Raw genomic sequence first — 21,825 nt, forward strand, 5'->3', positions numbered from 1 at the left:
AGTCCTTTGCACTCCTAATAATCCCCATCTATGAATTGGCTTCATTACTCTGTTCTCCTCCCCACTGATAGCTGGTGTGTGGGGAGCATTCTGGTGCACTATGGCTGCCGTCATATCATCCAGGTGGGGCTGCACATTGGTAGCGGTGGAGGAGAGTCCCCATTACCTGTAAAGCACCTGTGGAGTGTCCTGAAAATAATTATGTAAGTATAAGCAATTATTCATTATTAATATTAAAGCACTTTATATCATCTTTCAATCTTTTAATATCTCTGTTATTTTTTTTCCTTGGTTTGTCCAGTTAGATTTAAAAACAAAAAACTATAGAAACAACAATATAGCACAATACAAGACCTTTTAATTTTTTTACTTCAAACTACAAAAGGCCATTCTACAAGGAAAAATAAGTTTTCCTTGTGATTTAGTGGCCAAAATCCTTTCACGAATGTCCAGCTTTCAAAAACCAATTGGAAGAACTGTAATATTTGCACTAAGTAACAGGACTATCAATGCCATTACACAATTAAGGATTTTACACTCAAGAAAAAATGGATCATTTTCCCACTAATATGTAAAAACTAGCTTTTTGGAAACTACTGTTAGTAAATATTGTAGAGGAATCAGTGGAACTCTCTTCAGCCAGGTCCACTGCTGTCAGGCTTCTCTAAACGGAGACAAATCAGACAAAGGGAAAACCTCTCTAATTTCTAACACGGGTATAAATATGTGCTTAATTCAAGCTTCCCAGCATATGCAGTCCTAAAATATTCTGACAGCTGCTGTCAAAGTCTCCATGAAATATTTTCTCTTGCTTTTTGCAGATGAAACACCTCAAGATTATAATAAATGAAGCAGAAAAAAACTTTAAAAAGTTTATTTAAGTGTCAATCAAAAAAGGAAAAGATCAAGAAATATGATTAAAACAAGCAGAACAAAACATTTTGGGTGTTCAAAAATTTATACAAGTGCAAAAAACAGCCAAATCCTTTTGACAGGGTACATGGGAATGTTTTCATTGTGAAACACATATTCGCTCTGCTAGAACACATTGATAAAAAATTTCCTAAACAACATACATTAACTTACACTTAACGTCCATTTGTACATTTTCTGTATTACTCAAAAAAGCACAATAAGGCCAAAGGAAATCCATTCATTGAAATGATTTGAAGGAAAACTGTAGACTGCTGTATACAGTACACTGGTATGTTTGATGCTGAATTATTATGATATCAAGTGTTCTAAAGCCTATTTCTTTCTGAATTAGATTTTGAAAGGTTCTCCAATTTTAATGCAAATGCAATTCTCAAAACAATCCATTACACAAAACGGAAAGATCTTTGATGCTGTGAGATGAGAGCTTTTAAATGCGTAATGCAAAACAGAGATCTCATTAATAACTACTCTTTGAAGAAACTGAAATAACCAGTTACACTTCTGTTCAACTGTTTAGCAAACGAGCAACTTTTAAAACACAGTGACTTCTGAAGCACTACACTCCAGTGCAAAACACATTTTAATTCCAATTATAGCTAAAACTCCCAAATCACGTGAAAACAAAAATATTGCATATTTGAATTTTCTTCCAGCAGATCTCCCCCTCTACAATTTTACAAATAACATTAATGCAAACCAACAGAAAGTTTTAATTAGGAACATAGATTGGGAAAAAAGCACCTTTTATACACTTGGGAACCATAAACCGTGAGGTGATTTCAGAGGCATACACTAGGATTGTATGTAAACATTATTTGTGAAGCATGAGCTTGCCATGAATTATGCTTCTATGGGAGAAAACATCAAGGCCATCTGAAAATCCTGGAATGGGAGACAGATGACACAGGAAAAAAATTCTTACTGACACTCACCTGCACAATACTTTGTCACTTACCACAGGTGTGACAGTCACTGAAACGCAACTCTTCTGTATCCTAAGGGGCAAGCACAGTACCTTCCTATACACTTACAATGAAGAGTTTCAATGACACTAGGACTACATGCAGGGGAGGTCTGCATCAAGAAGTTCGAAGGGAAGTCCACAAAAAATAGGACATTATGCCTCCGTATTTGGCAGAGGGCTTATTTCCTAAGGCACGGCTTCAAGGTGTTCTGTACTCGTTTCAGAAGAGGTAGAAGGGAAGTGAAATGGAGATCAGTGGAACTTCTAATACATAGATCATATCTGTTTTTTTTTTTAAATAATAATAAAATTCTGCTATATTGTTAAACTGTGCAATTCGAATGACTGCTTTGGCCTAAAACTGAACTCTGATCTGCAGTGCGTAGCACAACAACCTCTGCTGGTGATAGGTATATCACGTGCACTATGTAAAAGTGGTTCACAGCAACAGAAAACATTTCTCGTTCTACTGAAAGTGAAGACTGCTTTTCTTCAGTACTGTAACATCTGTTTTAGTTATATACTGATGCCCTTGATCACACAACTAACTGTCTATGCTTCAGAAATGTACTCTAACAGACAGAAGAAACTAACTCTTCTAAGATAAATTAAGTTAGAATTTAGAATCCTGAAAGACCTTAAGGAAGTAACATCCTCCTGTTCTCAAAAGCAGGTTTTGTATGCGATAACTCTGTCTGAAGAATATATGCAAAGAGATAATTAGTTATCGAGCCAAAGTACCAGTGAAACAGAGTTTAGAATAATGAAGAACAAGCTAGATCACCTTCACCCATCCTTTGATTCCTTCCCAATCTGTTGTGTGCACATATCACAGATTCTGCATGACATGTAAAAACCCTGCATACAATTAAAACTGAGAGTAGCCCCGAAGAGCAGCGTGTGGGGAAGTGCAGCTTAACTCCTGTAGCTGGGCGAGCGGGGCGCGGGGGCGCCCTCCACGCGTGCGGTGCTGGGCACGCTCATCAGCTGGCCGGCGTGCATTCTCTCGTTGACCCGCAGCGGGCAGCCGTCCTGCAGCATGCGCATGGCAATGCGCGCGATGTTGCGGGAGTCGTCCAGCCCGCAGTGGGGCCGGCCCTCGTACTTCATCCCCAGCATCTCCAGCATGGTGCTCAGCTTGGTCCGCGTCCTCGGCAGCTAGAGAGCAGAGAACCAGCACGCTTGTCACCACAGGCACACCGCGTGGGGTCAGGGGTCGGACAGGAAAAGGTGTGGGGGGCGGTACTCTCTCTAGTCAGCTGTATTCAGGGCCTTTGATGTTAGCACTCTCAGGCCCACTTGTTCTTTCTGGAAGTCAAAGGCATGGTTATGGGAGGGCCGGGGGCTCAGATCCTGACTGGACTGCTGCTATCGTACCAGCTGAGCTCCACCGTATTCCCTGCTTTGTAAATGGGTCTCTAGATCAAAGCTGTGATCAAGACTTTGTTCTCAAATTACTTACCAGGTAAAACAAGCAAATAAAAAATGAGAATGCTAAAAGCAGCATGCATGCATAAAGTGGTAAAATATGTATTTCTGGATTTTTATTTTGACTAGAAACAGGGAATATAAAGTTAAAGTAGTGTATAACACACATCCATTCTGTATTTTTTACCCTTTACAAGTCTACTTAAATGGGCAGTTCAGATATTTCAGGGACAGGAAAGGTTTTTGTGAGTGTTAAAAATATTTTCTCTTATTGCATATTACAGAATATAACCAAAGTTCGCAAAAATGCCTCACAGTCGGTCTGTCAGGCAATTTTTTTTTCCAGCAAAGCCCGAGTGTGTGAATTTAAGGAAGCAGCTGATAAAAGTAAGACAAGAAATTCACAAGATGAGCCTTAAAAAAGTTAAAATGTTAAAACTCTGTTTTAATGAATTCCACTTACCTTGTAGAAGTTCCCGTAGGCTTTGCGGATATTGATCCATTTCTTGGCAAACTGGGGATACCGGATGCGACTTATACGGCACTGAATGTTTAAGAACTTACTCATATCCCAAGCCCTAAAAAAACACAAATAGCAACTCAACACCCCTGTGTAGACTACACTTACAATCAATAAGAATAATCTGCAAAGGACGCTAGTTTACTAAGATACAGCAGCTAAAGGACACAAAAAAAGTGTTTTTATTTAAGCTTTGGCTAATGCCAGCTGAAGCAAGCTCTTATTAACCTCCTAAACACAAATATATAAAAGCCTGGAACCTTGACCAATATGTGTTGGAGATATCTGTTTTTTCTAAAGTATATGATCACCTCATCTTATCAGGCTGTACGTATGACACACAGACTGGGTTACAGGGTATTCCAGAGCACTGCTGTTAGCAGCACTGCTGCTCTTCTGCAGAAGTGGCGATTAAAAGGAGCATACCCATCAGTCAGGACTGCGTATTTGTATTTTGTTCCCAGCTCCTTGCTCTGAAGCCAGTCCACCACCTTCTGCAGAACAGTGGGGAAGGTGTCTGCTCCGTCAACAGTTTTCTGGGGAACAAGGAAATCATTTCAGAGCTCGAATAATAGTTTATTTTCACCGCAGTAAAAGACATAGAAAAACAAATCCTGTTCTCTAAAAAACAAATTGTAACTTTTTCTTTAATGGAAAATATATAGTTTGCCTTACCTGTGTGATTCCTGTTAGTTGGACACAGAAGTCAGAGAGTTTTGTATTAATTTCAGGTTTTACATACTCCTGAAATGTATCTTCCTGTGTAGAAAAACAAATGATCTGAGTAAAAACCATGGAAAATGAGACATAATGTACCACTAAATTTGGTTCACAAGACCTGGTCCAATTGGTTACATTTTGGTTAACACACCAGTATGAAAAAAAGGTCGGAAACTCTGAAAATGGTACAGGGTTGATACCAATTACAAATCTCATTCAACATTTTAAGAGCTAAAACAAGTGTACAAATGATGAATTTCTGTTTTCCACTAGATAATTAGCCTGTGATGACTAAATTCACCAGGACAAAATCAGGAGGCACAAGGTCTGTTAGACCCAGGGCTGGGAACCACTGCTTTAGATGGACTGTAATTTAGTATACCAACTTCCTTTTTCTGCAATGGCGCACAGAAGAGGTGAAAAAATAGGGATGTAAACTGTATCACAAGCAGTCGAGTTATTTACATGCTAGGAATTTTGAGACCATGTCAGAACTTCCTTGGATGTGCTCTTTAGTCTCTGTAACTTCCTTGTTTACTAAATTAACATTTAATAGTAGAGACTGTGTACTGTCTTCTGGCATGTAGTGATCATTTTGTTATAGACATACTGATGTGCTCAGAACTTGTTTTGTACTTTGGAAGAAGAATTATTTATTAAGATTTATTATTATTATTATTTAAGAAATAAATGTGTATATGCATACATTTCTTCTTCTTCATCAGTAATATGCAAGGAGCAGTCTGCTGCTGACCGACCTTGAAGAGTTTCCGGTCACGCTGCCAGGCAAGTCTCAACTCCAGCACATGGCTTCACTTACAATCTCCAGCGTGTGAGTGTTCACGAGCACCATGGGGAACTCGATGATCTCGTGGAGGTAATCCGGGGGGTTGTTCTCCTCGCACGTGGCTTCAAAATCCACCACGCAGATGTAGTCGTAGTACGTGTCGGTGCTGCTGTTCTCCGTCACCACGGCCTGCATCAGCTTCTGCTTCTTGTAGTAATTTTTCAGCCTCTTCTTTAAGACGTCCCTCGCCCCCCTGAGTGACAGAGCCCAAGGACAAGAAAGGGGGCTGTGACGCTGCCTGCACCAAGGATTAGAAGTACTACTTCACCCCCTTTCCCTGAGGACACGTGACACTGCTGTGTGTGGGGTAAAACTGCTGCAGTTGCCGTACAGAAGTCACCATGCTTACAGCCTGATCTCCCACAAAATAATAATTCCTTATTCCTTGTTTATACAGCGCTTTTCTGGAACTTAAAACAGACAATGGGAACTGCGGTCCACCACCACCAATGTGTAGCCCTCACCTGGATGATGGGATGGCAGCCATAGTGCACACAGTACGCTCACCACACACCAGTTATCAGTGCGGAGGAGAACAGAGAGATAAAGCCAATTCAGAGAGGGGGATTATTAGGAGGCCATGACTGGTAAATACCGGGGGGGATTTAGCCAGGTCATCTGGGTACCACCCCGATTCTGTGGGATTTTTAGTGACCTCTGCGAGTCAGGATTTCAGTTTTACATCTCATCTGATGGATGGTGCCACTTTCTTTTTACAGTATAGTGTCCTCATCAATATACTGGAGCTTTAGGACCCACACAGACCAGAGGGTGAGCGCTCTGTACTGGTCCCACTAACACCTCTTCCAGCTGCAACCTTAGTTTTTCCCAAAGAAGTCTCCCATCCAAATACTGGCCAGGCTCACACCTGCTTAGCTTCACTGCTGGCTAGAAACATGTCAGTGCATCTGTGTTCTGCGAATATTTATACATTTTATTTTGTCTGTTTATCTTCCTAACTACTGTACTAAGGTAAATAGAGTAATTATAATTAAGAGGTAACGTTGTTGTTACTGTTAAGGTAAAATAATAATGGGCAAATTTTTCAGATCTCAGGACAAACTGGAAAGTTGTAGATGTAAACAAAAGGAAATTTCAGTTTTAAGTTTACAAATTTTCACCTTTTTGAGGACCAATTTATAATATTAAATAGATAGTGTATATAGTAAATATATAAATATTTATAAATAAATAATATATATATATAATTGAGTAAAATTCCAAGCTGTACAAAGGGGAATAAATGTCAGCAGTTCTGAGGAGCAATGGCTTGCACTGTCTCCTACACAGAGCTGAGTTCTCACCTGGTTTCCAGCTTTAACTCGGACAGCTTTCTGCGCAGCTCGTCTTTGTTCATCCTGTTGATGTGTCCATTGGCAAGCGCGATCTCTTTGTAAACAGGATTGCTGAACTCGCCTCTGCTGGCAGCAGGGCTGTGTGCGTCGTTCTCCGTGAGGCCACTCGGAGTGCAGCTGGGACACGCAAGAGTGGCTGAGACCTCAATCTGCTGGATCACAGAATTCATGTGGCCTTACTCCAATCTTCTCACCCATCCCATATTTCCACAGGTACTGTATACTTTATCAATATATAGAGAAAACCTTTTTCCCCTTGCAACTGGTGGTTTGGCACAGTTGTGCTGTATAACCGCTAATTAGAGGCTTGAAAATGTAAGCAGGCAAGCTATTCAGCAACAGAAGAAGCCTTTAATCCCAATTTATAATAAAACCCAATCTACAATAACTCACATTGTCATTCTTAAGGGTCATATTTGTTCACTGATATAAGTCCATTGCCAGCATGTATTCAGAATTATCTGATTAGTCTCCAAAATGTGTTTGTCGGTACTACTGTACAAACGTATTCTCCAGGTCAGTATACTATGTCAGCATGTGGACTTTCAGAAAGAAACCGATACAGAGCTTTTGGAAATGTTTTAATTCTTTAAAAATATTAGGAGGAACCCCACCTCACATATGTCCCAGAAACATAGGAGAACATTGTAGTTGTTCAGTTTTGTTAACCATAGTTCTCCATTTAATAGAATTATCAGATGCATTATTGATCATCAAAAGCATAGATTTGATATGGGGTTTTCCTTTAATTAGCTGTTAGGTGTCCCTTTTAGTTTGACTTCTTCAAAATGAATTCTCCAGCCAAGAGAGATTGAAAATATCATTATATGAAAAAAACTTCACCTGGTTATCTGTAAAAACGAGGTAAACTAAGAGATATAATATAGTACATTAGTACTGTATTTCCATACTTTGGTACTTCGATGTAACCAGTGCCTTTATCTCAACATTGGTCTTTCTGGTCATTAATTCCAAAATTAAGAAGGTGGAGATAGAAAAATTGTTATAGAACAGACTGGAGTTGTCCTGTTGTAGAATGTGAACAACACAATTTTGACAAAATAAAATGAGAACCCTCTTTCGATTCTACACACAGAAGTAAAGTTAGTCATATATCGACACTGTTGAAAATCACGGAAACACATCACCCTGTCTAAAAAACAAACTTGTGGTGTTAACGTTACGTTAATGCAAACAACTTAACTATATCCGGTCTAACTTTTTTGCAAACACATCAACACATAAGTCTTTGCTCGTCTAGTACTACAGCGCTTTTTCGCAGTTAAGCAAACCCCTAAAGTTAATAAAAAGGAAATTAATAGACAATTAAAATGTAATTTTTAAACCGGAATCTCTCTTCAATTCAGGTAGTCCCTCTCTGGTATTTTATAAATGGAAGTAAAAGAACACTACAAAACAGATCATTCTTACATGAGCAGAGCTGTCTGATCCATTACGCTGCTGCTTGTTTTCGTCCTGAAACTTCACGTTCTCCTTTTGATCCGCCATTGTAACGATACCGACATGAAGACCGTTATTTCCACACGGCGCCAATCCTGATATTTTCTGACGTACACGAGTTAACTCAGTCGGTGCCCTACTCCCGAAAGATACCTCTTCACAACAGTGTCAAACACGGCACCTCATTTATGTATTGTTGTTTAACGATGAACTGACAGGATACTCATCTTCTATACTGATGGTAACTAAACTGTGATAACTATTTCGACTTTTTAATCGGCATTCACTAGTAAAGTAGAAATCACGTCGACAGTGGTTTAAAATAATAACAAGTGCAACATTTCAAAATGAGCTCCCCTACTCCAAACAACGACTGCTTCCGTTTGCTTGTCTGAGGTGACATCCTGGAACCAACGGAATAAAACTGAAAAGGAGGTAATGTTCTTGGGTACCCTCTAGCGTCAAGGAGGACTCATTACTATGAACTTCTATGAAAAAGTCGTGCGTCCCGTTGAATGCAATTCTTACACTGTTAAAAGAAAAAAATAAACTATTTTCCAAGGAATGTATATAACCTGCTATCTTCTTTACGTTCAAACAATTATAATTAAATAAATTCTGCTTTCAGTAAATTTTTCAGTAAAATACATCCAAGATTTTGAGATGAATGTTAAATGAGAATGGAACTATATAATTACTAGGTATAATGATTATAACAATTATAATAATTGCTTACACTTATATAGCATTTTTCACTCCACTCAAAGCGCTTTACAGGTAATGGGGACTCCCCTCCACCACCACCAATGTGCAGAATCCACCTGGATGATGATGCAGTCATTAACTTATTTTCTAGCATCTTCAGATACTGGCTTCTGAAGAACAGAAAAATGCAAGAAGGATAATCAGCTTTTCAGAGATGAGTGCTTATCTGCTTCTGAGATAAATAACATTAACCTGAAAACATGCTCATCTTTATGTTCCTGGTCTCTGTGAAGAGCTTAATGAAGAGGTATCAGTTCATAATAATATGATAAATTTTTCAAAACCTTTTCAACACTTCTGAAAACCTTCATAAACTCATCTTAAATATTAGAACTTCATTTCATTAGTGAAGCCCAGCAGAAAGATGGCAATATGAACTGATGAAATGATAAGGGGATAGGCTGGACATTCATTAGGTCACTCTATAATGGATAAACTTCTAAAATATCATGGTTCTGCATTTAATCTAGGTATATAAATGTCTTAATAAAAGCAAAATACACCCTGAACTATATCCAATGACCTTTTAACAGCAGCACCTTGAACTTTGAGTTGTGGATTATTGTACAGCCAAGGAGTGAGTCATTTAAAATTCTTCACATTGGCTTTCATGATAGTGAATCAATGCTGAAATAAATCCCAGAAAATTAAATGAATCAGGGCAATATTTGACCTTTTAATGCAGGGATGACCAAATCTGTCCCTCAAGGGCCATTGTACAGTGCATTTTATAGGTCTTTAATCCCCAGCATTTTAAGAGCAAGGAAAGGCTCTAACTTGTCCAACTACACAAATAATGAGTTGAATTAGCGATTGAGGGCTCAACTGAAAAGCAACTCAAAAACCTAGAGGACTAGAGACAGGACCAGCAGGACTAGAGCACCCCTCACTTAAAGAGCCTTTAGCATTTTCTATGATCATGATTTCAGTCAGGAACAGCTTGGAAGACAAGTCCTGTTTTGTATTATTCTGCTTCTCTTCTCATTTATTGTTCATTCACTGGATGCCATTTTACATTAAAACACAAGAATGGTTAGAAATAAGAGGAGATGCAAGCCATTTAGCCCACTTGATAGGCATTTGACTAACTTAATAATTAGGAGCATTATTAAGTTATTAACTATTAAGTTATTAAGTGATGCAAAGATATTATCCAGCTACTTTGTGAAAGAGCCCAGGGTACTGGTTTCAACATGTTTTGGTAGCTTGTTCCACTGACTCACAGCCCTTTGCAAAAGAACAGCATTTTTCCCAGTGGTACAGAAATGTCGAGAGTACACTCTCCATCTCCATCTCTATTCTCTAAGACACTATTCACTTTTAGCCAAAGCAATTTACATTTGTGCAGCTGATCATTTTACCAAAGTAATCCGGGTCAAATCCCCTGGACATGTGTACGACAGCAGTGCCCCACAACAGATCTGAATGAGCAATCTTCCAGTTATAAATTCAGAACACTAACTATTACTACACACCGCTGCCCTACATGTAAATATTTAAGAGTAAGGTATGTATTTTCAATTAAATACTGTAAGGTTCCAAATTATACAGCGGCTTCAGTAAAACTGTTCATTTTCACAGAATTTATTTGCATTGCATTTTTCAAAATAATGGAATTAAATTTCAACAGCACTGCTATCAGAGTTTCAATAAAAGAGAATACTGCATTAATTGTTTTGATTGAAATCTTACATTGTCACTTTCTTACCAGTTTCTTGTGTTGCTGGGTGCAGTAAAGCAGCATCTGTTATTGCTTTTCATTTTCTCTCTACCTTGATGCCTTAATTGAAGCAATTAAGTGAACAATAATGTAATCCACAATTTGAAACAACCATTACCAGGCCCGGGCTTAATTAGAAGCTAATTGAAATTTGCCTCAACAACAGGCAGGAACTGAGAAAATCTGGAAACTAAGTAGGTTTCTGCTTATAATGCTTATAACAAGCACCTTTGTTCTGGTTAAGCCTGTCAGGAATCATCACCAATAATTTGGTTCTCTAAACAAAAAGTAGATGTCTCATTCAAAAGTAATGCTGGCTTTTAGATAGATAGATACTTTATTGATCCCGTGAGGGAAATTGCAGTGCAACAGCAGCTTAACACAGACAACACAGCAACAGTGAAACGAAATGATACAATAATGCAACAATACAATAAATAAATAAAATTTAGGAAAGTAAGGTCAACTGGGAGTGAAAATTAAGAAAGACAACGGGTTAACAACCCCACATTTTTTAAAAGCATCATAGGACCACAGCAGATCAAGTGTTCAGGAATGTATTATCTGAAGGAAGATTTCACAGCAGTCACTATATCAGAGCATTAGTTCAGAAATAAAGATTCAGAGGGTAGAGTGCCATCTACTGGGAAACCAGCGAAAACTACAATTCATTGTGAATGCATTTTACAAAATTGCAATGCTGCCTTTCTGCATTTACAGGAGCTAATCCGTTTTTACTAAAATCCAAAGAACTTCTATTTTGTTTTTCAAACTTGTAATTTAATGTCTGGAGCTACATACTATATTATGTTTCAGTAGAAAGATAAGAGGAAGATAAGTTGTTCAAACCCTTCATGCAACAAAAAATAACTCCGTTATAATCTCAAAATTGTATTAACAATACTGTATGTCCTTGAGATTCTGACATAATGCATGGACAGCAATTGGCTACAAATTATGTTGTTGATAACAGAAAGGAAAGTCATCCAGCTACTGGAAGAGGGGGTTGTGTGAGAATGAGAATTGTAAGTTCTGTTATCTGGCTATAAAGAGAGCTGTACCAGTGAAACAGGCAGAGAAAGAAAAAGAGAGAGAAAAACCTTTTCTTCCTCTCATGCTGCCTTAACTCCAGCTGAAATAGAAGCCTGATGAGCACTTCACCTCTGTAGCCCGGACTCTGATCCTTTTCCCAGTCTCCTGAAGAGGGGTTATCCTCACCCATGTGCCTTCACAAGACTGGATTGCAGGCTTTTTTTAAACAACTTAAGCAGAGAAAACGGTCTTAAATGTGCCATTTAGACAGCAGATGCTTGCTCACAGACATAACTGCTAAAGTACACTTACTATGTATTTCTAAAATATTTATTTTAAACTGAGCCCACAAGACACAAACAAATACCAAACAGTCGCTAGCATCTGGCTTCTCTCCATAAAAAAACACTTTCCACATGTAATGAGTTAACATCCCGACCACCAATTGCACGTCTAAATATTTAAATAAGCTATTTTAGTGGAGAAAGCATTTGTGAGGCAGCAATCCAATTAATGAAAATGGAAGACAGTTGTTCAATCACTAAATGACAGGAGGAAGCTTGTGATAACTTTTAGGAAGTGAGGCTACATGCCAAAAACTAGCTATACGGATGTTAATTTGCAGAAAGTAAATGGCTAGTGAAGGATTGCTAGGCAGCAAAAGAGACGGTGCACAGTTAAAAGGTTACTAAATAGCAATCAATTCATTGTCTGCAGGGAATTGCCAATTGAACATACAGATGAAATGAGCTAATGGGACCCATTACTATCAATTCTACTCTGTTTAAGGACACATTTTAATTGAATCTAATTGAATTCAGGCTCTCACTCAATACAGCTGAGCAGACAAACTAAACTTTCCTTATTTGGTCAAATAAGAGGCAGACCCAAGGACTTAACTTCAGTGCCTGTTCATCCTATGAAATACACAAAGTTTGATCTGTTTCATGTAGCCAGCAATATTTGATTATAATTCATAATGCACCATCTGTGTAATCAATAGCACATACATCCGATGAGCCAATTTCAAAAAGGTATCTTTCAGTACTACGTATTCGTAAACTGGATCTGCGGTTTTCTCTCTTGGTGGTTTTGATGCAGTTGAGGATTTAAATGCTGCAGCCAACACAGACTGTGATTGGCATTTCTTCAACATCACAGATCTGGCATATCACACAGCCCAGTTTAGCATTCACACTTCCAATATTTATATTCCTGGCAGGCAAAGCCCCCCCCCCCAGTCCTTTTATTCCGTTAAAAGACTAATCCTTCAGTATTTAAGTAATCTTCAGCAGCTGAGTCAGCTAGACAATTTATATATATATATAAAAAAAAAATCAAAACTAATCTCTAGCAAAAAAAGGATTCTCCGTCACCAGCCTATCACACCAGGTTGAAGGCATCCTCCTTACTGGAACTCCAACACCGCATCACCACGTGAAAGGTGGAAAAATACAATTACAGCTCGATGGCAAGTACGACTCATAAAAGATTTAGGCATGCAATGTTAAATTAATTTTAGGCAAGATGATAAAAAATGTGCAGAATCAGATCACTTCATCTGCCCTACCATTCCATCAGTAATGTAGCATATCTGACATCTGACAAAAACTAAACCCATTTATAGCAGTATAATGAAACAATTATAGCACACACTTAAAGTTAAGATAATTAAAAACAAAAGGCCTCCTAAACAGCACAAAAGACAAATGCCCTTGTTTAAAGGATAGTGTGTGCCCTGAACAGTGGTAGCTCAAGCTTTGGCTGGGTCAGCTCTGTAAACAGCAACATTCAATTGGCCAAACGCTTTTAAGTGTTGGGGCAGTGGACTCAGTCAGCATATCCCTGGCTTACCGTACAACAGTAGTGACACCCGGACAACGGCAGGTGCTTGTTTGCTTGCAGTGCTCGAAGACAGAGGTGTTCCACCCCCCTAATTTGTGCTAATTCAGCTGCAGGGTAATGTACAGCTCATTATAAGTGACCAAGGCGTGTTGGAATTCTACTAGTAACAAAGGCTATGTTGAATACTCTACCCCCACCCCCAATAAGATCCACTTAAAAAACAAAGCTATACTACATTGAGACCCCCCCACCCACCAGATTTAAAAACAAAGTAGGAAAAGGTGTTTGTAAATTCAGGATTGAAAACGTTTCTGCAGTACAAAAATACTTACAATCTGTTCATTTTCTTACAGCCATCAATTCAGGCAGTTTGTCTGGTGAGAATCAATGGACCACACCACTTTGACTTACAATATTCAGCTACAGCATGTTATTTTGCGAATTGTTCCACAAACTTTGCCTCTGAAGTTCTGAAGGTTCCCTTCCAAGTATTTATGAAGCACCAGCCAGCCCTGCATGCAATCTAGCACAAACTGTACAACTGATCTGTGTAAATGGAATTTGATAGTGGAGGAGTTGCACTGGCCTATGAGAAATGTGAGAGGAAAAAATTAAAATAAGGGAAACCATCACCTACTCTCACCCCCGTTTCTTTTGATGACCTACACCACGCATCTAAGTCAGAGACAATCCAGACTGGACTGATTACAGAGTTCCACCCCTGCAAGCATTTACCATAACTCATTAAAATAGCTGCCATCCTCAGCAGTTTTTTTATAGTGTCCTCAGCTTAGTTATCTTCTCGTTCATTCCATGAGCCCGACCTTTGTCCACTGGATGCATTACCTGGTCGTGCGGATAACGTTGACGCTTTCCCACAGGTGTTAAGCAATACGCAGCTTTTTGAGATGGATAAAACCTGATGAGTTGTGCCCTTTGATGCCCAGAGGTGAGGAGCTCTGCTGCAAAGGGTCAGGGCTTGCCTCAGACAATTCTCCACAAGCCTGCTTTAACCCATCACATCAACAAATGCCTTTTAGAGAAATAGAACACACAACATAGCTCAAGCTTCTCAAGCGTACCAACATCAGAGAAAAATTATTAACAAAACCTTTATTAAATATTTTCTTTTTTTACATGATAAAACACTTTTTTTTTGAAAGCACAAATGAACTCCGACATCGCTGCAATTAAAGTGCATTTTCCCACCCCATACAAAAAATATCCCTACGGTCCTTTTGATCATAGCTTATGATACAAGGCACTTTAAAGCACAAAAAAGCACATATTTTGCTTGAACACACAACTGCAAGGATGCAGATGATGACATTCTGAATTGAGGGAAATTTCTACTAAAGAACATTAAATTCATTTCACAGTTTTGACTGTGTTCATCCGACACCCCCACACCCCCTCAATCACTGAACAAGTTGGTGAGTTTGCAACTAGTCTTAGTATGTGGTGTTATTTTTTTTTTTTTTTTACAGTGTACACTTCAGGCCCTTTTGTACATAACAAAACCCTCCAATACCAACCACATTGCAAAGATCAACATTATGCTCGCTTCTCGGCTGTCTGAACGTTTCACACCACAGAAACAAAGGATGACTCGACCTGCTTAAAACGACCTCTCCTTCACAGTTGTTAGTGGTCAACAGGCCTCATCAGCTCTCTGTTTGTGTACAATAGTGTTATTGATAGTTTAAAGTGCAGGGAGAATTCCAGCATTTTCATTGGTTTCAACACTGACTGCCAAAAAAAGAACAAGCACCTGACAGCTCTCCTGTCAAGGAGTCACATCTCAGATTTTTTTAAACATTAATGCTTTGAGACATACAATACAGTTCAACAACAGTTTAGGAGGAAGCACAGACAGTTCTCATACTCTATACTATCCCCCACAACAATGAGACAAAAAACATGGCAGTCAGCATGATAAAATATTTCTCCCATTACATATTTCTTTTGCATAAAACTACACCAAAGGTCACTTGATGACATTCAAATCAGCAAACAATGACAATAAAACATACAAAACACAAAAATCTACAGTGTCATTACCCCTTGAAAGGTTCCCTTCACATTAACAATGCTAAAAATTCACATCTTCAAGCCATTTCTCCTTTAAAATTACATTTTTTTTCTCTGCAGAAGGGTAAATCATTAGCTAGTCTTCAACTGCTTTCCTTTAGTAGACATTTCCTGCAATTTAAAACAATGCATATATTTCAACATTTTAAATGTGACAAAGGACTCTGAAACAATCTAGATTACAAATGTACAAAACCTATACTCTGATCCCTGCTCATTCTGTTATGATATATAGTACAACTATGAAGGGTAAAATTGCATCAGCCACAGTAATTTTAATGTACAGATGTCTCAGATAAGAGTTTGTAACTCATCATGAGATCACATTTACACTTTCCATGTTTCAATCTCACTAACACAAAAATTGCACACTGAGAGGCAAATTATGCCAAAACAAAATGAAATCATTTCTATCAGACACCAATAACAGCCTGTAACTGTTATATACATAAATATTCTGTTCATAAAATCCCTTTGAAACCTGCAAAGAAGTCATGAACTCGAAGGGAGAAAATAGATGCAGCTCATTTTCAATGGCCATTATTTTCGTCCTTAAAAATCTATGATGCAGCACAGGGAGAAAATAGCTTTCAAATTAGGGATTGATATGAAACTGAAATTTTGTGGTGCAGAGTTTCTTGACCTCCCACCTTAGCAAAGAAATGAGAAAAGGGAAGTTAAAAATGCTTTGACTTAAACTACATTTCATGATTTATCAATAACATACCCACTGAAATCCCTAGTCAAGGGATCATGTAGTAACTATTGGCCTCACAAGACTAGGCTACAGGAAGGTAAAACAGGTGGTATAACAGAGAAACAACAGACAAATGAGTGCAATAGCAGTCATGAAATAAACTGATCTGAGTTCCACAAAGCTCCAACGATTGCGGCTGGTCCCTTTGTCCAGGCCACATAAACGTGACTAAACTTTAACATCAGGATAAGAAAGCTTAAGCTGTTTGCTTTCTGTCCACAATTACTCCACGAAAGGATTACTGCTGAAATGCAGTGGATGGTCGATCTTGTACAACTGCACTGTGTAGATCTGCTTTAAGAATATCTATCCCACCATTTGTTCCCACAGATAAACAAGCTTCTGATCTTCACTAATATACCAACAATACTGCCACGTCATATCACTTCTGCCAACCCCCCCAAAAAAATCTCTTCAAATAGGGAAGCAGGATCTGATGTAGAGACATGATTTTTTCCCTTTCTGACAAATCATGAAGGCTGATCAGAAATTACATTTTCAACAACAGGGTAATGGAGCAACTGTACAAGCTGTCAACATGTGGAAGAAATTTCAAATGGCAGAACTACTCCAATGCCTTCCTGTGGTGAATGCTAATTCCAGGCCCACCAAGCTTGCCAAGAAGAATTCTACCCACTACAGCAAACATGTCTGGGAGTCTAACAGACTATAAAGACTGTTTCCATTAAATTCAGCGTAGCCCTCCTCTATGATTGCAGACAGCTCATTCTTGCCAACAATAGCAGCAACATGTCTGAAGCCATTTTCTATAATCCTGAGTATCCACTAGTGTCTAGTCTTACATCCACTGACATTAAATATTGGCTTCAAAATGTCCCCGTAATACATTAAGAAGACGCACACAGCATAGCACTACAATAGAAAAATAGAAAATGTCCAAAGCTTCTCTTTTCACAATAAGCCTGACAAAAGCAAGTAAGGCCTCTCTCTAGAGATATGCTTCCAAGGCTGTCACACTTCAGTGTACGCGCAACAGTCTTAAGAACCAATGTCTTTTTCAACATGAGTCTCAGCAGACAACCTTCAAGTAAAGGCATTACTGTCTAGCTGCATTTAAACCTGCTCAGCTCTTTCAAGCTCATCCACAGATCTCTTTGACCCTTTCAAGCAGGTGACTAGATGGCTATCCCAGTTTCTTTTTGCATTTCCCTGAACATACCAGAAAAAAGGATGCACTCTACTACAAACTGAATCCTGGAGAGCTCTGCGTGACAGCTAGTAGTAGGGTCCAATTTTTTCATAGCCTGCATAGCTGGGCCATTCAGGGAAGATTCCATGTGCACATCTGGGGCTGCCATATAGGTCACAGTGAATCCCCAAGTCCTCTATGGAGCTACTTGACTGGAAACCACCTTTGTCACCGTTCTGGGAGGAGCTTTTCAGGACTGATCGGACAACCTTGTAGTTTTGACCTTGATTGCTGTCCCAAAAGGTCTCCCCGCAGCATTCATAGAAAACAGCAAATTCAATGCGTTCGTGAGGGGGGATTTTGCTGGGGAGGTTGATCTCAAAGGAGAAAGTGTCCTTGTCGGATCCGGTGTAGGTGTCTTTGACGTACTGGCACTCCACGTCCCTGAAGCTCTTCCAAGTGTCGAAAGTGACGCGCATCTTCACGGACTTCTCGAAGGACAGGTTTTTTACCTTCACTGTGCCAACCAAGGATTTCTCCTTCAGCATGCAGTTCTCGAGGCACACGCAGTCCACTTCCAGACGCTGACGGAAGGCCAGGTAGTCTGAGGAGGGCTGGGCGAAGTCCAGGATAAGGTGATCCTCTTCCATGGACATGTTCACCACCGTATCAATGAGCTCCTGGATATTCAGAGGAATATCAATGTGGTCGTCAAACTCGGAGAAGATCTTGACCATGGTGAGAGCAAACCCCTTGTGGTCAGCGAAGGACACTTGTTTCTTGGCTTTGGACTTTTCCTCCGAGTGGTTGCTGACGTCTTGCGGCTTCACCTTCAAGATGGAGGTCTGGTGAATGCAAGACCGCAGGGGTTTGCCCAGCTTGGGGATCCTCTTGTAACGGAAGTCATCTCTCGTCAGATACAGAGGCATGGCCAACTCTAGAGGTATGGCAGACTTGTGAGGGAAAAAGCCTAAGACACTAGGGGAAGAGGGGGAGAAAAAAAATCACATCATAAGACGTAAATAAGAAGATGAATAAAAAGCATTTATACCTATCCCTTAAATGACCTTTGGAGATCATGCCAACTTTCCACAACCACAATAAGCCATACAGTAGAGCCTCATAAATAATTAAGTGGTCACTTAGAACATGAGGTTCTAGTGAAACAAAATACATTGAAATATCAAGTGACATGAGAGCCAACATCAGCTCAACTAACTGAGGAAGAAAACATTTTCTCAGGCTCTCCACATTTATTCAACTATCCCCTTTATGTGAAGGTAGCCAATGACTTTGAAATGCAATTTTATTCCAGGAACAAACACAAGTATTGTACAGCATATGGTAAGGAGTACACAGAATAAGCGATACACTATTGCAGTTTGAAAAACATCATAATGCTGCAAGACACCTAGTAGGATTATTAGAAAAATGTAGGGACTGAACAAGAAACAGCAATGTGACACTTAAATTAAAAGCAAGACCGATGAGAAAAAATCTATCAGATGAAATAAAGAAAGATGAACATTTCAAATTCTTCAAGGACAGGGACTCATATTCTTCTCGACTAAAATAAATCAAAGGTACACCTTCTCCTGGAACATTAGGTTTCCTAGCAACTTTTGCATTCAGTTTTTTTTAAAAGGGCTTCCCAGACAGCCAATATAAAATACAAGAGTAAAAAAAAAACCCCACTGCAGGTCCAGAGCTGCTGGTTGAGTGTTTCAACATTACTAGCTCTTCATGTAAATCACATTAAACACGTGGAGATTAGCCCATACCCTGCTACGCTCTGCACTACAGACTGCAGAAGGCAACTATGTGTCTAACGGGGGAGATAAGTCGGTCCCTAGCAACAGCACATTGACATTCTTACAATGGTAACCATGCTTACTCCATGTTTATAGCTGCAGGTTAATATCTTTTTCCACTAACCATTTGTAAAATTGCTCTGTATGCAACCACATGACTCCCTCCCATCCCACCTTCTTAACCCATAACTAACAGGTAAATCTCAATAGCTGGGCTTTCCAACTTCCTTTACCTAACCTACACATCAATGAAGATGCTCTACTGACAATAGTGGAACATCTGTATGAGCTACTGGCTAGCTAGTTCTAAAGTGTGACAAATGCGGCCATATTCTAATTGTGGCCAGCATTAAGAGTTAACCCAGTAAATTATCACAATACAGGGTTAACTGAACAGTCACTGCGAGGTCCACCAATGTTAAAACGAAAGCATTCCAAAAACAAGACTGATTAGAGATAAAACATATCAAACTACGTTTCACACCGCCCTGTAGGTCTTCTTGAAGAAGACATGTTATTAAATATCATGTGAACAGAAAAATATAAAGCCTTAATTTTTTAGCACTACCACTTAAGTACCAATTTCCATATTTCAACTAAGTTTAAGAAAAATGAGTGGCAAAGTGGTTTGGCGCTCTGGATACCCCCCATGAAATGGCAATGATGAAAGTGGGAGGGAGTGACGAGCATCTCTTAAGAGTTGCATTTTAGGTTTTCAAAGTTATTGTGAAAATATCCTTTTATTTTTAAACAACTTCCTAATTGACAAAAGGGGGGGCACTTAAGGCTTAGAGAAACCTTCTGCGCAAACAGGTCTAGGTAAACGTCTTGTGTCTTCATCCATCCGACAGTTACAACACTTACTGATCAGACCACTATCCTGGAGGATAATGATCTGCCACTTACACCAGCTTTCAACATAACTTGCATCATCGGTGCAGCGGCGTACATAGGATTTAAGTATAAGGTCACTAAGGCAGACAGTTAATATTTGCCAGCCCAATTTGCTTTGACGGTAAAAATAGCTCCCGCGATACGGCCGCCAGCAGACAGCAGGTTTCAAACGATCGGTTACAGTTTGATTCCGGAAGTTAACAAAACTTTTCACATTTTAAAGCTCAATGCAAAGATGCTCGCCGTTCGATCCTTTTTTTTAAATTAAAATAAAAATCAAAGTACAGTTCCGGGTGCAAAATGAAGTCTACATCAGCCAGGATGTAATCTGTTATAAATCCCCCCCAAATTGAAATTGTCCTCCAGCTTGCGAAGAAAACGAATGAATAATTCCTTTCCAAAAAAATCTTTACACAGGTTTTTGAAAAAAATTGAGGTTTTGTTTCCTTCACTGCACGGAACAGCCGTGTTCAGTTTTAGCAAACTTCGTGAGGAAGTCCGGCATAGCTCCGAAAACTTTAGTAAAATGCAAAGCACGGGCGACCCCCCTCATCTTGCCTCTCACTAATGCCATCTTCAATAAAATAAATAGGTAAAAAAACAATACTGATACCTGGAGGAGTTCATTTCAGTGTAACCTGGGTGCACGATTAAACGATTAGAACTGCGCAAACTTGCAATCCCTGGTCAACACCTCTTCCTGGTTTTTTAAGTTAAAACCATCTTCGCAGGCAAGAGTCTCTCCTTCCGTCAACGAAAAGGAACTTGCGATTCACATACAAATTAATATCGACAAGCACCACTTCAGTAGCGTGTAAAGTAACTACACTGAATTTAAATCACAAAAGGCATAACAAATTGTAATGGGCAACAATACAGGATACTAAAGAGTGCATATAGCTCGCCTATACGAGACCAACTCTATCTGCATAAGGATGATGGGAAATACCACAGCCTGTTTTTTGTAACTTTCAGCGCCGGATACAAATTTGCAGTGCAATTTAGTGTGTACTTACAGCTCGGAGGGCCTGCATGGTGTAATTTCTCTTAAGTACTTTTAAATGCAAAATATACAATAATTTAGCAACACGTTTAGTCAAGATGATAGAAAATGTTCTGGGAGTTTCATCTTGAGAATTGACTGAAAACGTGCCTGGATGTACACGCAATCGACAGTGACATTTAAGGTACTTGCTAAAAGTCCCTCAAATGAATGAAACCATACCATGTAATGAAGACTGCTGCCAAACTTACCTGGTACAGTTCATTTGAAACATCTGGCACAGTAACTCGAGGTGACCTGATTACAATTGCTCATGTCTCTTCAAGCTAAACTTCATTGTCGGCCCCTTTTACGTCGTTACTTGCTCGTTTTTTTCCAAAGGCTTCATTTTCCAAAAGATGATACATGTGCCACTGCAGCCACAGTGCCCAAACTCTTTCCCTCTGCATGTGCCATTACCATTGTTGTACTGCAACTACTTCGGCATCAACCGGCTTTCTACCAGAAACTGCTTTCACGTGAAACT

General features: G+C 39.3%; 2 protein-coding genes across 3 annotated transcripts; both read right to left on the bottom strand.

Annotated features, from left to right (window-relative positions):
- Nucleotides 1-858: 858 nt before the first annotated feature.
- Nucleotides 859-8,606, bottom strand: eri1 (exoribonuclease 1). Of its 2 annotated transcripts, none has more exons than XM_088911676.1 (7): nucleotides 8,202-8,606; nucleotides 6,720-6,919; nucleotides 5,389-5,608; nucleotides 4,524-4,607; nucleotides 4,275-4,384; nucleotides 3,792-3,906; nucleotides 859-3,058 (listed from the first exon to the last, which is right to left on the bottom strand). In XM_088911676.1, exons 1-7 carry the CDS (start codon nucleotides 8,277-8,279, stop codon nucleotides 2,816-2,818), a joined length of 1,050 nt encoding a protein of 349 aa, XP_088767802.1. In that variant the 5' UTR covers nucleotides 8,280-8,606; the 3' UTR covers nucleotides 859-2,815. The 2 variants fall into 2 exon arrangements, with proteins under 2 accessions (XP_088767802.1, XP_088767800.1); XM_088911674.1 differs by having other exon boundaries at nucleotides 6,720-6,922; nucleotides 8,202-8,590.
- A 6,110-nt stretch (nucleotides 8,607-14,716) lies between these two features.
- Nucleotides 14,717-21,770, bottom strand: ppp1r3b (protein phosphatase 1, regulatory subunit 3B). The gene is made up of 2 exons (XM_088912308.1): nucleotides 21,551-21,770; nucleotides 14,717-18,569 (listed from the first exon to the last, which is right to left on the bottom strand). Exons 1-2 carry the CDS (start codon nucleotides 21,571-21,573, stop codon nucleotides 17,678-17,680), a joined length of 915 nt encoding a protein of 304 aa, XP_088768434.1. The 5' UTR covers nucleotides 21,574-21,770; the 3' UTR covers nucleotides 14,717-17,677.
- Nucleotides 21,771-21,825: the final 55 nt, after the last annotated feature.

Source organism: Atractosteus spatula, chromosome 3 (assembly GCF_055471065.1).
Source record: "Atractosteus spatula isolate fAtrSpa1 chromosome 3, fAtrSpa1.hap1, whole genome shotgun sequence".
Lineage (NCBI taxonomy): Eukaryota > Metazoa > Chordata > Actinopteri > Semionotiformes > Lepisosteidae > Atractosteus > Atractosteus spatula.

Bases quoted from the DNA above. Each gene is read 5' to 3' on its own strand.
- eri1 (XM_088911674.1), bottom strand. From the start codon at position 8,279: ATGGCGGATCAAAAGGAGAACGTGAAGTTTCAGGACGAAAACAAGCAG. The intron at 4,608-5,388 runs GTAAGTGAAGCC...TTTTCTACACAG, and splicing joins ACACTCACACGCTGGAGATT to GAAGATACATTTCAGGAGTA. The intron at 3,907-4,274 runs GTATGCTCCTTT...GTGTTTTTTTAG, and splicing joins TACGCAGTCCTGACTGATGG to GGCTTGGGATATGAGTAAGT.
- ppp1r3b (XM_088912308.1), bottom strand. From the start codon at position 21,573: ATGTTTCAAATGAACTGTACCAG. The intron at 18,570-21,550 runs GTAAGTTTGGCA...CTCTTCCCCTAG, and splicing joins TTTCAAATGAACTGTACCAG to TGTCTTAGGCTTTTTCCCTC.